At 43.7% G+C, this 15799-nt stretch overlaps 1 protein-coding gene across 1 annotated transcript in view; it reads right to left on the bottom strand.

Moving 5' to 3' along the window:
- The window catches only part of LOC132870934 (uncharacterized), a 126884-nt gene that overhangs the window by 83056 nt on the left and 28029 nt on the right, over positions 1 to 15799 (bottom strand). The window contains exon 2 of the mRNA XM_060904953.1: positions 1678 to 4103. Within this exon, the coding sequence (XP_060760936.1) occupies positions 1678 to 3965 (2288 nt within the window). The 5' untranslated portion in view covers positions 3966 to 4103. The remainder of the gene's footprint in view (positions 1 to 1677; positions 4104 to 15799) is intronic.

Here is a 15799-nt window from a genome sequence, read left to right as displayed (position 1 = left end):
TCAATTAACCTGTGTTTGTGTGTCTTCCCAGTGACTGCGCCCTATATAAAGAGAAAGAGAGAGAGCGCAGAGGAAAAGGAAAGAAGAGGCTGTCCTGCTGTCAGAACAGCTGCCAAATGGTCCTCCGCCAACTCGATGGCCTGATCCAGCGATGCTGGGCGGTGGCACTGGACCCACTCCGCGGTTCCCTCTGGTAGGCAAGCGATGAACTGCTCCAGCACCACCTGATCGATGATTCCCTCGGAGTCACGGTTGTCGGCCCTCAACCACCGCCAGCAGGCGTCCCGGAGCTGCTGGCCAAACGTGAACGGCCGGCTGACTTCCTCCAGACGCAGAGCGCGGAAGCGCTGTCGCTGTTGTTCAGGGGTGCGCCCCACCCGCTGAAGGACGGCCCGGCGAAGGGCCGCGTAGGCCAGCCGGCGGTCGGCGGGGAGCTGTAGCGCGGCCAGCTGCGCCTCGCCCGTTAGCAGGGGTAGGAGGCGCGCCGCGTGCTGTTCCACCGGCCAGCCCGAGGCCTCTGCTGCCTGCTCGAAGAGCGTGAGGAAGGCCTCGGGGTCGTCATGCGGGCCCATCTTAGTTAGGGTGAGGGAAGAAGGGCCCGCGGCGGTGGAGATGGTGGACCCCGCCGATGCGAAGAGGTGCCGGAACGCCTATCGATCTTCCAGCTGCGCCAGCACCAGGGCCTCGAACCGGTGCTCTTGCTCCTTCCGGAGGGTGACTAGCGACTGGTGCTGGCTCTGCTGGGCCGTAGTGAGGGTGTGGACCAGGTCTGCAAAGGGGGAGGAGGACTCCATGGGGCTGTTCTTTTCCTGTGCTCGATCCCAGGTTTCAGCACCAGTGTAGCAGTTCGTAGGAGGGGGAGGAGCACAGAAAGACGGCAGGCCAGAATAAAGTTCAATAATTAGTTTATTTTGCTCTTTTCAGATGCAAAACTCACTCTCTTCCATATGCACACGCGCGCGCGCACACACACACAAGTCGTCGGGTTCAGGAGAGAGCTCTCTTCCTCTGCTCTCTCTCTCTTTATATAGGGCGTGGTCACTGGGAAGACACACAAACACGTTAATTGACATCAGGTGTAGTGATTCTGCCATTTACCTTCCCTGACTCCACCCTCCGGTCACAGACCGGCGCTTGACCACGCCCCCGCTGCCACAATTATCTCTTATTTTCTCAACTTTACCCACATTCCTTATATATCTTTATAGCGCTCCCCCTTCACAGTTATTGTTTTTTTTTCCCTTTTCCAGTTCAGTCTCTGATAATTTTTTTGAACGGTTCTTTGACTACTAGAATTATTTTTAAGATTATTTCAGTTTTTCTCTTATACAGCGCATCTTTCTCTTTTGCATATTTCTTCTTACTTTCTATTCAGAACAGTTGTTGAAACGGGATTATTTTCATGCTCTTTGCCATTTTCACTTCATTCTCACAGTCATGTCTTAACAGTACTTATTCGTCACATAATTCACTGTCATTTTAGACACAAAAGATTCAATTTTAAATGTTCTTTTTCTTGTTAAGACCCTGCAATGTTTAGCAAATGGGGGCTACTACCTTTAAATGTGGTGAACAAATGCAATGAGAAATATAATTTGGCAAACAATGTGACAAATAAATGCAACTTTTACCAGAATTATGAACAAAGTATGCATAGGAAAATAAAATCATTCATGCCTATGCAAGGTGAGTTCTGTCAAGTGCTTGCGGAGTGTGGATCCAGTCATCTTCTCATTGAAGTGCTTGGCAAGATGGTGCATCCGAATCTTGATATAGCATGCAGCAATACACTTGATGAGAAAGAAGACATGGTTGTGGTCAGGTGGACAGTCCAACATGTGGCCAGCAAGCTGCATGAATATTGGCTGGAATCCGATGTCATGCAACACTGTGGTGGATAAAGCAGACACAATGCCTACTGACTGAGGAAGAGCAGCGTCCACAGAATGGAGAAGTCTTTGGATGCATCGCTCAGCCGTCTGGCACACCTTGACTACATCAGTTGATGACTCGACAAGTCCCCCTCGACTCTTCTTCAAGAGGCCACCACCGGCATCCATACTGTCAAATATCAATGCTTCTTGACATTCAGGGCAGATGGTTCGTCGTTTTGCCATCTGAACTGCATAGCTTGCGATGTATCCAATGGCTGCATCAATCACAGGAGACAGCTCGATGAAGTTGGGGACATCCATGTAGTCATGCTCATCTGCACTTGGATTGCAGTCTTCAAGATCGTACCTTCTGATGAGAAGCATGTCTTCCTCATCTGTGTTGTTTGTACCTGGATGCGGTCTAGAACTGGACACATGGAGGACAGGTGTCTTATCCTGCGTAATCCAGTTTCCTCCTTGTCCTTCTATTTCATGCCTTATAAGCAGCCTCTTGTAGACAGACTGGAACTGTCTCGCCGTTAGGTTGTTGCTGGTGCCTCCTACAGATCTGACCATACAGAAAAACTGCTCGAGATGGTCCTGACTAAGCTTGTAAGTTAAAAGATACCTCAGCTTTGGATCTTCACATCCTACTAGACCATCATACAGAGCCGTCAGGCTCTTGATGCCTACAAGAAATCCAATGAATGGAGTCTTCCTTCTTGATTCGTACAGTGGCTGTCCATCTCCATGAGTCAACTTGGAAAGGTAGCTGTATGCATCTTGGAGAAATTTCCTCCATAACCTTTCATTCTCTTTTCTCATTGGGGCCTTGTAGTTTCGTGCAAGTGGATTGCGAGAATTCATTATTTCAAAAAGGTGGTCGATGTACCTGATGAATTCCACTGTAGCTTCAGATCCCTTGAACTGTTGGAGATGTAACTCAGTGTCACAAAATTCTATGGCATCAGCAACACTGCTGCTTAGTGCCTGAGCAGCAAGATTTACCTTCATTTTTTGTTTCTCCCACTGTACATGTGCTGGTCTGAGTTTGTTGCCTAGGAGTAGCCCTTCTTCTTCTTGCAGCTTGTGAAGTTCATTTATGAAGTTCCAAGATATTTTGCCCCCTTCATGATTTGTGAGAACCCATCCTGATGCCAGTGTATTGCGAATCAATTTCAACATATGGCAAATGTCCAAGAGAACATGCACACGTTGATTTGGGTTAGCAGGGTGAGTGAAACTTGGGTCCAAAGCTGGTACATTCATTGTTGCGCCAAGCTCCTCTAGCATTTCCAGGTGACATGATGGACCATCACAAGTGAGAGAAACACAGTTGACACCAACATCGTGAAGTCGTGTTAAGCACTGCTGGACAAGGTTGGCCTTTTCCTCTCCTGACATGCCATTGATAAGGAAATATCCAACTGGGATTTTCCAATTGCTATTCATAGCAACAACCATAAGGACCAGTGCATCATGAGCAAGTGGAGTAGTATCATCATAAATGCCAACACCAATGTCCACATACCCATGAAATTTTGAACCGTCCCATTCAATGTGCTTCTTGATAACCATCTCATCCATCATGAGGGTACAGATAACTTCGCTTCCCTTCTCCTTGGCTTTCTCCACCTTTAACTTCAGAGCAGCAAATGACTCCTCTGTGAAACCAGGTTCTCCATTGACTCCCGAGTACCACTTCTTGATAACAGATGGGTGGGGCAAGGCGAAGTCAAAGCATTTTCTTACGTACTTGTATGCTTTTGCACTATAAAAGTGCAGAGTGAGTGCAAAGGCTTTCAGTTCTGGGGGATAAGACTTCCAACTCAGCTTTTCGCTTGCTTTGTTTGCTAAGAGTCTTTTCATCACCTCTGCAGGTACATCAGAAAAAGTCTTAGAAAGCATCTCTGCTCCATTGGCAGAAACAAGGTTCTTGTTTCTTAGCGTGTCTACAACTTCCTGCAGAGATGTCACCTTTTTACTCAGTTGATGTGACTTCTGTTGCAAGGGCTTTACCTTCTTCTGGAGGATATCAATTTGGTCAACAGTTACAGCAAGTCTTCCCTTTATTGTCGTTGGACTTTGCATTGTAGAACAGCAGTGACCTATGGAAATGTGGGATGACTTGGGTGACTCTGGGTTAGCCAGGGTATCTTCAGTCTCCAGATCAGATGTCCATTGTGGAATGTTCCTCTCCTTTGGTGGCTTTCAGGCTGGTTTTCTGACCTAAAAAAAGGAAAAGGAGAAAACAGAGAAAAAAAAATTAATAAAAATAAATAAACAAACCCAAAAACAAACAAAAATTTACAATACTGAAGGAATTTTAGTTTTAACTGATGTATTCATTGTAGAATTACATTTTAATTAAAAAAATCATAGAAACCATTTTTATTCTTCATTTAGGAAATAAAATCTGATAAACAAATGTTGTAACAAACAGTGGAAGATTCTTTATATATGGGCAATTCCATGAATTATAGGACATGACACCAAAGTTTAGGTTGGCTCTCATTCAAATCCAATTTGATTTTTTATATTAAATCCATGTATACTTAGAATTATGTTGGAAGAGTTGAGGCTATCATTTCACACCAATTTTTCCCCTTGTAAATACCTCCTTATAAGAGAACCAAAATTACGCATGTAAATGTATATATGTGGGACTACATAGGATCCAAATGTAGTTTTCTGGAAAAATTATATTTACAACAAATTTCTTGCAGGCTTTTTGATTGGATATTGTGAAGGACATAAAAATGCACAGGGAAATGGTTTGTTTTTTGAAATTAAATGCATTTTAATGCCAAAAATGATAATTTAAACCCTGATGGATAAACTGTAATGTAACTAACCATTATGTAATGAACCATGATTTTGGTGTTGTGGTTGAAATTGATTTTTTTTTTTTCAAGTAATGCTGTCAAAATAATTGTGTGAATATGGTCAACCTTCAAAAACAAAACATTCTGCAATGCTGTAATATACAAAATAAAAGCAAATAACAATTAAAGCCGCAAGCGGCCTCGACGGGCCCTCGCGCCAGCGGCCAAGGGGGGCGGGGGCATGCGTCCCCGCGAAATACCTTCCACAGCTTCTTTGGCAAGAGACATTACTCCCACAATGGTGACAAAGCACAGAATTGGACACAGAGTACACGGTGCGCTGAGATGTTGTCATGGACAGAACATTTTATGCCATGGCTTCCCAACCAAATTAATGTATTTACCTCATCAGTCACCAAGCTATAGCTACATAGGATTGTCTTCTGTTAGACATCTATTAGTCTGTATGTAACGCTACAACACTTGCTCCCGACTGCCTACCCATCCCCCACAAGTCATGTGTGTGTAAGGCAACCAAAACAACATACTCCTGGTGCCACATGATTGTAAACACCTCTCCTGCAACTGCTACAGTGCAATGAGCGCCCCCAGTGGTCCACAAGTCATGTGTGTTTAAGGCAACCAAAACAACATACTCCTGGTGCCTCATGATTGTAAACACCTCTCCTGCAACTGCTACAGTGCAATGAGCGCCCCCAGTGGTGAAAGTTCACCAAATTTGGTATACATGTCAAGGGACCTATGAAAAGTTGTTTTGTAAAGTTTGATCAAGTTTGACCAATCAGAAGCCGAGATATAAATAGTTGCCTGAAAACAGCGCCCCCAGTGGCAAAAGTTCACAAAATTTGGCACATATGTCAGGTGACCTGTTAAGAGTGTGCGTATCAAGTTTGATCAAGATTGAGAAAATAGAAGATGAGATATTGATTTTTGAAGAATAAATTTTTTGGTTTCTCCCATGTCAGTAGGTGGCGCTATGCTACAACACTTGCTCCCGACTGCCTACCCATTCCCCACAAGTCATGTGTGTTTAAGGCAACCAAAACAACATACTCCTGGTGCCTCATGATTGTAAACACCTCTCCTGCAACTGCTACAGTGCAATGAGCGCCCCCAGTGGTCCACAAGTCATGTGTGTTTAAGGCAACCAAAACAACATACTCCTGGTGCCTCATGATTGTAAACACCTCTCCTGCAACTGCTACAGCGCAATGAGCGCCCCCAGTGGTGAAAGTTCACCAAATTTGGTATACATGTCAAGGGACCTATGAAGAGTTGTTTTGTAAAGTTTGATCAAGTTTGACCAATCAGAAGCCGAGATATAAATTGTTGCCTGAAAACAGCGCCCCCAGTGGCAAAAGTTCACAAAATTTGGCACATATGTCAGGTGACCTGTTAAGAGTGTGCGTATCAAGTTTGATCAAGATTGAGAAAATAGAAGATGAGATATTGATTTTTGAAGAATAAATTTTTTGGTTTCTCACATGTCAGTAGGTGGCGCTATGCTGCACATGAGCGATTATGAGTTGGAAAAATAAGTGTCTACAACAGCAACGTACTATCACAAGGTAGTGGTGTGAAGGAGAAGCATTATGGAATTATTTACCAAAAACCTGTTTTGGAGCAATTGCGTTGGCCAAAAACAGCGCCCCCCATGGACGAAAATTCCCAAAATGAGGTGTACATGACATGGGAGGTAGTAAGAGGGTGGCCGTGAAGTTTGACCAAATTTGAGGAAAGATTGGATTTTTTGCCCAAAAATAGCGCCCCCAGTGGCGAAATATCACAGAAATTGGGTAACATGTCAGATGCCCAATGAGTGATTTGCGTGTGAAGTATGAGCAGTTTTGAGCAATTTGAAGATATGTTATGAATTTTTAAGCATGTAAAATTTTGCATTGAAAATTGATTGACGTATAACTTCTGAACGGTTTATTCTACGTGAAACGTATTTAGGAACTTTTGTCAGCCATGTCTGTAGATGATGTGTATCAATTTTGGTGACATTCCTATGAACGGTCTAGGAGGAGTTGCGCCGTTTTCGTGGCCATGCATTTCGCACAAAAGTGAAATTACCTTACTTCCTGTTGGGCGTGGCTAATGCATTGGCATTACATTTTTGTCCGGCTTAGTGAGATACATATGCGTACCAAATGGCATGCCAGTACTACAAACTACATGGCAACCAGGCACCGTAATGCGGGAGGCCAAAATCACAATGAGTTAGGGGGCGCTATAGAGGCCCTGAGGCCCGCCTGGATCTGGGCTTCTGGTTCTCAGTAGCGGTGGGAGTCTAAGAAAAAGGAGCCAAATTTCGTGCGATGTCGACCATGGCAAGCGCCCCAAAAAGTGTATTGTAAAGAGTTTGCTTGCCAAGTTTGACAAATCAGAAGCTGCAATATCATTTCTGCCATAACCCGCACCCCCAGGGGCGAAAGTGCACAAAATTTGGCGTACATGTCAGGTGAGCTATGAAGAGTTTGCCTATAAAGTTTGATGACAATTGAGTAAACAGAAGATGAGATATAGATTTTTGAAGAATAAATTTTTTGGTTTTTCCCATGTCAGTAGGTGGCGCTATGCTGTACATGAGTGATTATGAGATGGAAAAATAAGTGTCCACAACAGCAACGCACCATCACAAGGTAGTGGTGTAAAGGAAAAGCATTATGGACTAATTTACCAAAAACCCGTTTTGGAAAAATTGCGTCGGCCAAAAACAGCGCCCCCCATGGACGAAAATTCCCAAAATGTGGTATACATGACATGGGAGGTAGTAAGAGGGTGGCCGTGAAGTTTGACCAAATTTGAGGAAAGATTGGATTTTTTGCCCAAAAATAGCGCCCCCAGTGGCGAAATATCACAGAAATTGGGTAACATGTCAGAAGCCCAATGAGTGATTAGCGTGTGAAGTATGAGCAGTGTTGAGCAATTATAAGATTTGTTATGAATTTTTTAGCATGTAAAATTTTGAAGTGAAAATTGATTGACGTATAACTTCTGAACGGTTGATCCTACGTGAAACCTATTTAGTAACTTTTGTCAGCCATGTCTGTAGATGACGTGTATCAATTTTGGTGACATTCCTATGAACGGTCTAGGAGGAGTTGCGCCGTCTTCGTGGCCATGCATTTCACACAAAAGTGAAATTACCTCACTTCCTGTTGGGCGTGGCTAATGCATTGGCATTACATTTTTGTCCGGCTTAGTGAGATACATATGCATACCAAATGGCATGCCACTACTACAAACTATATGGCAACCAGGCACCTTAATGCGGGAGGCCAAAATCACAACGACTTAGGGGGCGCTATAGAGGCCCTGAGCGCCGGCCAAGTGTGGGCTTTTGGTTCTGAGTAGCGGTGTCAATTCTCGGAAGTGGCGCCAAATTTCGCGCGTTTTCGCCCATGGCAAGCGCCCCGAAAATGGCCCAACAGCGGAGAAAAATAAAGAAGAAGAAGAAGAAGAAGAAGAAGAAGACGGAAGAATAATAATAGTGAACTCTTACAAGAACAATAGGGCCTTCGCCCATAGGGCTCGGGCCCTAATTAAAGCCGCAAGCGGCCTCGACGGGCCCTCGCGCCAGTGGCCAAGGGGGGCGGGGGCATGCGTCCCCGCGAAATACCTTCCACAGCTTCTTCGGCAAGAGACATTACTCCCACAATGGCGACAAAGCACAGAATTGGACACAGAGTACACGGTGCGCTGAGATGTTGTCATGGACAGAACATTTTATGCCATGGCTTCCCAACCAAATTAATGTATTTACCTCATCAGGCACCAAGCTATAGCTACATAGGATTGTCTTCTGTTAGACATCTATTAGTCTGTATGTAACGCTACAACACTTGCTCCCGACTGCCTACCCATCCCCCACAAGTCATGTGTGTTTAAGGCAACCAAAACAACATACTCCTGGTGCCTCATGACTGTAAACACCTCTCCTGCAACTGCTACAGCGCAATGAGCGCCCCCAGTGGTGAAAGTTCACCAAATTTGGTATACATGTCAAGGGACCTATGAAGAGTTGTTGTGTAAAGTTTGATCAAGTTTGACCAATCAGAAGCCGAGATATACATTGTTGCCTGAAAACAGCGCCCCCAGTGGCAAAAGTTCACAAAATTTGGCACATATGTCAGGTGACCTGTTAAGAGTGTGCGTATCAAGTTTGATCAAGATTGAGTAAATAGAAGATGAGATATTGATTCTTGAAGAATAAATGTTTTGGTTTCTCACATGTCAGTAGGTGGCGCTATGCTGTACATGAGCGATTATGAGTTGGAAAAATAAGTGTCTACAACAGCAACGTACTATCACAAGGTAGTGGTGTGAAGGAAAAGCATAATGGAATTATTTACCAAAAACCCGTTTTGGAGCAATTGCGTCAGCCAAAAACAGTGCCCCACATGGACGAAAATTCCCAAAATGTGGTAAACATGACATGGGAGGTAGTAAGAGGGTGGCCGTGAAGTTTGACCAAATTTGAGGAAAGATTGGAATTTTTGCCCAAAAATAGCGCCCCCAGTGGCGAAATATCACAGAAATTGGGTAGCATGTCAGAAGCCCAATGAGTGATTTGCGTGTGAAGTATGAGCAGTTTTGAGCAATTAGAAGATTTGTTATGAATTTTTAAGCATGTAAAATTTTGCATTGAAAATTGATTGACGTATAACTTCTGAACGGCTTATCCTACGTGAAACGTATTTAGGAACTTTTGTCAGCCATGTCTGTAGATGATGTCTATCAATTTTGGTGACATTCCTATGAACGGCCTAGGAGGAGTTGCGCCGTCTTCGTGGCCATGCATTTCGCACAAAAGTGAAATTACCTCACTTCCTGTTGGGCGTGGCTAATGCATTGGCATTACATTTTTGTCCGGCTTAGTGAGATACATATGCGTACCAAATGGCATGCCACTACTACAAACTACATGGCACCCAGGAACCTTTATGCGGGAGGCCAAAATCACAACGACTTAGGGGGCGCTAAAGAGGCCCTGAGGCCCGCCTGGATCTGGGCTTCTGGTTCTCAGTAGCGGTGGCAGTCTAAGAAAAAGGAGCCAAATTTCGTGCGTTGTCGACCATGGCAAGCGCCCCAATAAGGGTCTTGTAAAGAGTTTGCTTGCCAAGTTTGACAAATCAGAAGCTGCAATATCATTTTTGCCATAACCAGCACCCCCAGGGGCGAAAGTGCACAAAATTTGGCGTAAATGTCAGGTGAGCTATGAAGAGTTTGGGTATGAAGTTTGATGACAATTGAGTAAATAGAAGATGAGATATAGATTTTTGAATAATAAATATTTTGGTTTTTCCCATGTCAGTAGGTGGCGCTATGCTGTACATGAGCGATTATGAGTTGGAAAAATAAGTGTCTGCAACAGCAACGTACTATCACAAGGTAGTGGTGTGAAGGGAAAGCATTATGGAATTATTTACCAAAAACCCGTTTTGGAGCAATTGCGTCGGCCAAAAACAGCACCCCCCATGGACGAAAATTCCCAAAATGTGGTATACATGACATGGGAGGTAGTAAGAGGGTGGCCGTGAAGTTTGACCAAATTTGAGGAAAGATTGGATTTTTTGCCCAAAAATAGCGCCCCCAGTGGCGAAATATCACAGAAATTGGGTAACATGTCAGAAGCCCAATGAGTGATTTGCGTGTGAAGTATGAGCAGTTTTGAGCAATCAGAAGATTTGTTATGAATTTTTAAGCATGTAAAATTTTGCATCGAAAATTGATCGACGTATAACTTCTGAACGGTTTATTCTACGTGAAACGTATTTAGTAACTTTTGTCAGCCATGTCTGTAGATGATGTGTATCAATTTTGGTGACATTCCTATGAACGGTCTAGGAGGAGTAGCGCCGTCATCATGGCCATGCATTTCGCACAAAAGTGAAATTACCTCACTTCCTGTTGGGCGTGGCTAATGCATTGGCATTACATTTTTGTCCGGCTTAGTGAGATACATATGCGTACCAAATTGCATGCCACTACTACAAACTACATGGCAACCAGGCACCTTAATGCGGGAGGCCAAAATCACAACGACTTAGGGGGCGCTATAGAGGCCCTGAGCCCCGGCCAAGTTTGGGCTTTTGGTTCTGAGTAGCGGTGGCAATTCTCGGAACTGGTGCCAAATTTGGTGCGTTTTCGCCCATGGCAAGTGCCCTGAAAATGGCCCAACAGCGGAGAAAAATAAAGAAGAAGAAGAAGAAGAAGAAGAAGACGGAAGAATAATAATAGTGAACTCTTACAAGAACAATAGGGCCTTCGCCCTATAGGGCTCGGGCCCTAATTAAAGCCGCAAGCGGCCTCGACGGGCCCTCGCGCCAGCGGCCAAGGGGGGCGGGGGCATGCGTCCCTGCGAAAAACCTTCCACAGCTTCTGCGGCAAGAGACATTACTCCCACAATGGCGACAAAGCACAGAGTTGGACACATGGCAACAATAGGGTCTCGCACTTCGTGCGTTGTCGACCTTGGCAAGCGCCTCAATAAGGGTCTTGAAAAGAGTTTGCTTGCCAAGTTTGACAAATCAGAAGCTGCAATATCATTTTTGCCATAATCAGCACCCCCAGGGGCGAAAGTGCACAAAATTTGGCGTATATGTCAGGTGAGCTATGAAGAGTTTGCGTATGAAGTTTGATGACAATTGAGTAAATAGAAGATGAGATATAGATTTTTGAAGAATAAATTTTTTGGTTTTTCCCATGTCAGTAGGTGGGGCTATGCTGTACATGAGCGATTATGAGTTGGAAAAATAAGTGTCTACAACAGCAACGTACTATCACAAGGTAGTGGTGTGAAGGAAAAGCATTATGGAATTATTTACCAAAAACCCGTTTTGGAGCAATTGCGTGGGCCAAAAACAGCGCCCCCCATGGACGAAAATTCCCAAAATGTGGTATACATGACATGGGAGGAAGTAAGAGGGTGGCCGTGAAGTTTGACCAAATTTGAGGAAAGATTGGATTTTTTGCCCAAAAATAGCGCCCCCAGTGGCGAAACATCACAGAAATTGGGTCACATGTCAGAAGCCCAATGAGTGATTTGCGTGTGAAGTATGAGCAGTGTTGAGCAATTAGAAGATTTGTTATGAATTTTTAAGCATGTAAAATTCTGCATTGAAAAGTGATTGACGTATAACTTCTGAACGGTTTACGCTACGTGAAACGTATTTAGCAACTTTTGTCAGCCTTGTCTGTAGATGATGTGTATAAATTTTGGTGACATTCCTATGAACGGTCTAGGAGGAGTTGCGCCGTCTTCGAGGCCATGCATTTCGCACAAAAGTGAAATAACCTCACTTCCTGTTGGGCGTGGCTAATGCATTGGCATTACAATTTTGTCCGGCTTAGTGAGATACATATGTGTACCAAATGGCAAGCCACTACTACAAACTACATGGCAACCAGGCACCTTAATGCGGGAGGCCAAAATCACAACGAGTTAGGGGGCGCTATAGAGGCCCTGAGGCCCGCCTGGATCTGGGCTTCTGGTTCTCAGTAGCGGTGGCAGTCTAAGAGAAAGGAGCCAAATTTCATGCGTTGTCGACCATGGCAAGCGCCCCAATAAAGGTCTTGTAAAGAGTTTGCTTGCCAAGTCTGACAAATCAGAAGCTGCAATATCATTTCTGCCATAACCAGCACCCCCAGGGGCGAAAGTGCACAAAATTTGGCGTACATGTCAGGTGAGCTATGAAGAGTTTGCGTATGAAGTTTGATGACAATTGAGTAAATAGAAGATGAGATATAGATTTTTGAAGAATAATTTTTTTGTTTTTTCCCATGTCAGTAGGTGGCGCTATGCTGTACATGAGCGATTATGAGTTGGAAAAGTAAGTGTCTACAACAGCAACGCACTATCACAAGGTAGTGGTGTGAAGGAAAAGCATTATGGAATTATTTACCAAAAACCCGTTTTGGAGCAATTGCGACGGCCAAAAACAGCGCCCCCCATGGACGAAAATTCCCAAAATGTGGTATACATGACATGGGAGGTAGTAAGAGGGTGGCCGTGAAGTTTGACCAAATTTGAGGAAAGATTGGATTTTTTGCCCAAAAACAGCGCCCCCAGTGGCGAAATATCACAGAAATTGGGTAACATGTCAGAAGCCCAATGAGTGATTTGCGTGTGAAGTATGAGCAGTTTTGAGCAATCAGAAGATTTGTTATGAATTTTTAAGCATGTAAAATTTTGCATCGAAAATTGATTGACGTATAACTTCTGAACGGTTAATCCTACGTGAAACCTATTTAGTAACTTTTGTCAGCCATGTCTGTAGATGATGTGTATCAATTTTGGTGACATTCCTATGAACGGTCTAGGAGGAGTTGCGCCGTCTTCGTGGCCATGCATTTCGCACAAAAGTGAAATTACCTCACTTCCTGTTGGGCGTGGCTATTGCATTGGCATAACATTTTTGTCCGGCTTAGTGAGATACATATGCGTACCAAATGGCATGCCACTACTACAAACTACATGGCAACCAGGCACCTTAATGCGGGAGACCAAAATCACAACGAGTTAGGGGGCGCTATAGAGGCCCTGAGCCCCGGCCAAGTTTGGGCTTTTGGGTCTGAGTAGCGGTGGCAATTCTCGGAACTGGTGCCAAATTTCGTGCGTTTTCGCCCATGGCAAGTGCCCCGAAAATGGCCCAACAGCGGAGAAAAATAAAGAAGACGGAAGAATAATAATAGTGAACTCTTACAAGAACAATAGGGCCTTCGCCCATAGGGCTCGGGCCCTAATAATAGTGAACTCTTACAAGAACAATAGGGTCTTCGCCCTATAGGGCTCGGGCCCTAAATATAGAAACAGCACAGGGCACTTCCTGAATGTGCTAAACATTACAAACATGATTCCCTGCTCAGCATTTGGGAACTTGGAGGTTTTTCTGTAAGAACACTAGTTGATCCACATGCACAGGCATTTACATCTCAGGATGAAAACGGCTAACGTGGTTTCTCAACTTGGTGGTATTCCCTACGTAGTTGATTCTTGTGTGACAGGCTTTACACACAGCGCGTGCGTCTTGTCCATTTCATGCTTCCCAATATGTTTGTAAAACCCAAAATGTGCCCAGACGTCTGCTTAAAAAAAAAAAAATCACTTGCTCTTGCTTTTGGCCTCCCTCCATTTTGCACTAGCACATATGTGACGAATGACATCAGTCAAATGAGATGGTACCAATACCAGGAAGTTACTTTGAACTGGATAATTTTGCTGATGTCTCGAGCCATAGCCAGAATCAACAAGCAAGATCAGTAGACTTTAATCGATTATGGTCCGTCATCGCATCGATGCAGAATCGTCCACATCTGCGTCACAGAAATGATTCATTTCAACACCCCTAGTATAGATATCACACTTCGTTTCAGATAAACCCAGTATGAGAGAATTTTTTGCACAAAGACTTGTCATTTTTTCCCCATGTCCTTTTTGTGTAACATAACTAACCAAAATTCAATTACCAGGGCTCTACATTAACTTTTGAAACCACTTGTCATGTCGGGCAAGTTGAAAGAAAATTTACTTGTCCAAATGTGAAGTTGACTTGTCCGAAGAAATATTTGAGAAAAAAAAAACACAAATAAACTATTTGTAAGCCAACAATCTTTATTGCATTTGCATCACACCGCTTGTAGCTTGTACTCTTGCCATGAGACACTAGAATGTCTCGCCTATGTGAAGCTGTACCTTTAAACATGCTGCTCGAGACATCAGCATAAGTAGGATGCGATATGCACAGAGAACATTGCATTCTATCTCTGGTGTCTTGGACCCATTCAAATTCATCCTTCCAAGAATTGAGAAATTTCCGCTCTCTCTTGCTTTCATAGTTCTGCTGTGATTGTTTCCTCTTCTTTTCAGCACCAGATGCCTCGGATTCACTAGACTTCTTTGTGAAGCTGAACTTCAGGAGGAACATTTTCTAAATGTCTAAATTTTTACAATGAACACCATCAACAACAACAATTCAAAGATTTGGAAATTACCACATACTCAATGTAAATATACAGTTGAATAATGATCCTGCCAACAGAAATGTCAACAAATCCACGTGTATGACATGATTAAAACTAGGGATGTCCCGATCAGGTTTTTTTGCCCTCCGATCCGATACCGATCATTTGATTTTGAGTATCTGCCGATACCGAGTCCCGATCCGATACTTCTTATAATCCATAAAAAATAAAGACGAGGAAAGAAACGGATCCAGGATGTTCCTCATTTTTTATTTAACACCTTATTTTAACATCCAACAACTCCGTTAGCAAACAGAGCACTTACGTGAGGCAGTTTGAACAATAAATAACAAATTAAAAAAATAACCTTAAAATACCTGGCAGGAATGTAAACAAATAAAAAAAAATAAAGTGCCACAGTGCCGGTAATTTGCTTTTAAGAACGCATCTCACAGTGGTGTACAGTAATTTCAATTAAGGAAATGAACGTTTTTCTTGATGAAAACAAGCATTTCTACCCTTTCAGGTTTGAGCCCGTTTCTTTTGTCATCCAACGAAAAAAAAAATGATCTCATGCTTTGCTTTCCGCTTCGAACTGCTTCCGTGTTCAACTTTGCCGGCAACAGGCAGCCAATAACCAATAGCGTCTCCGCTACAAAGTGATGTCATGCCGCACGCGTTGATGCTGCTGTGTTGAGACAAGAGGTCTGGTCTCACTCTGTGCCAACGCATAGCTATTGATGTGTTAAAAATGAGAATATATTATATAGATATATATCCGATCCCTGATCGGGAGGCAATGCCCGATTCCGATCGAGTCTGAAACCATGTGATCGGGCCCGATTTCCGATCACGTGATCGGATCGGGACATCCCTAATTAAAACCAATCATAAACGACCGTTTACTTTTCAGCTCAAATACACAAAGCGGTATTGGCCAGTTTCGCAAGTGGAATATTCAGTCCCCCCAGGATTTCACGAGCCTTTTTTGTGATTGTTGCGGGCTAAAATGTCTGATGTTGCGGGGGGGGGGTTTCCAAAAAATTGCGATGAAAGTTGCGGTGTTTTTTAGGTTTTTGTTGCAATTACATTTCGGGAGGAAGTGAAAGT

Source organism: Neoarius graeffei, chromosome 2 (assembly GCF_027579695.1).
Source record: "Neoarius graeffei isolate fNeoGra1 chromosome 2, fNeoGra1.pri, whole genome shotgun sequence".
Taxonomy (NCBI): domain Eukaryota; kingdom Metazoa; phylum Chordata; class Actinopteri; order Siluriformes; family Ariidae; genus Neoarius; species Neoarius graeffei.
The sequence above is the reverse complement of the archived record's forward strand: the minus strand, read 5'-3'. Positions and strand labels throughout refer to the sequence as shown.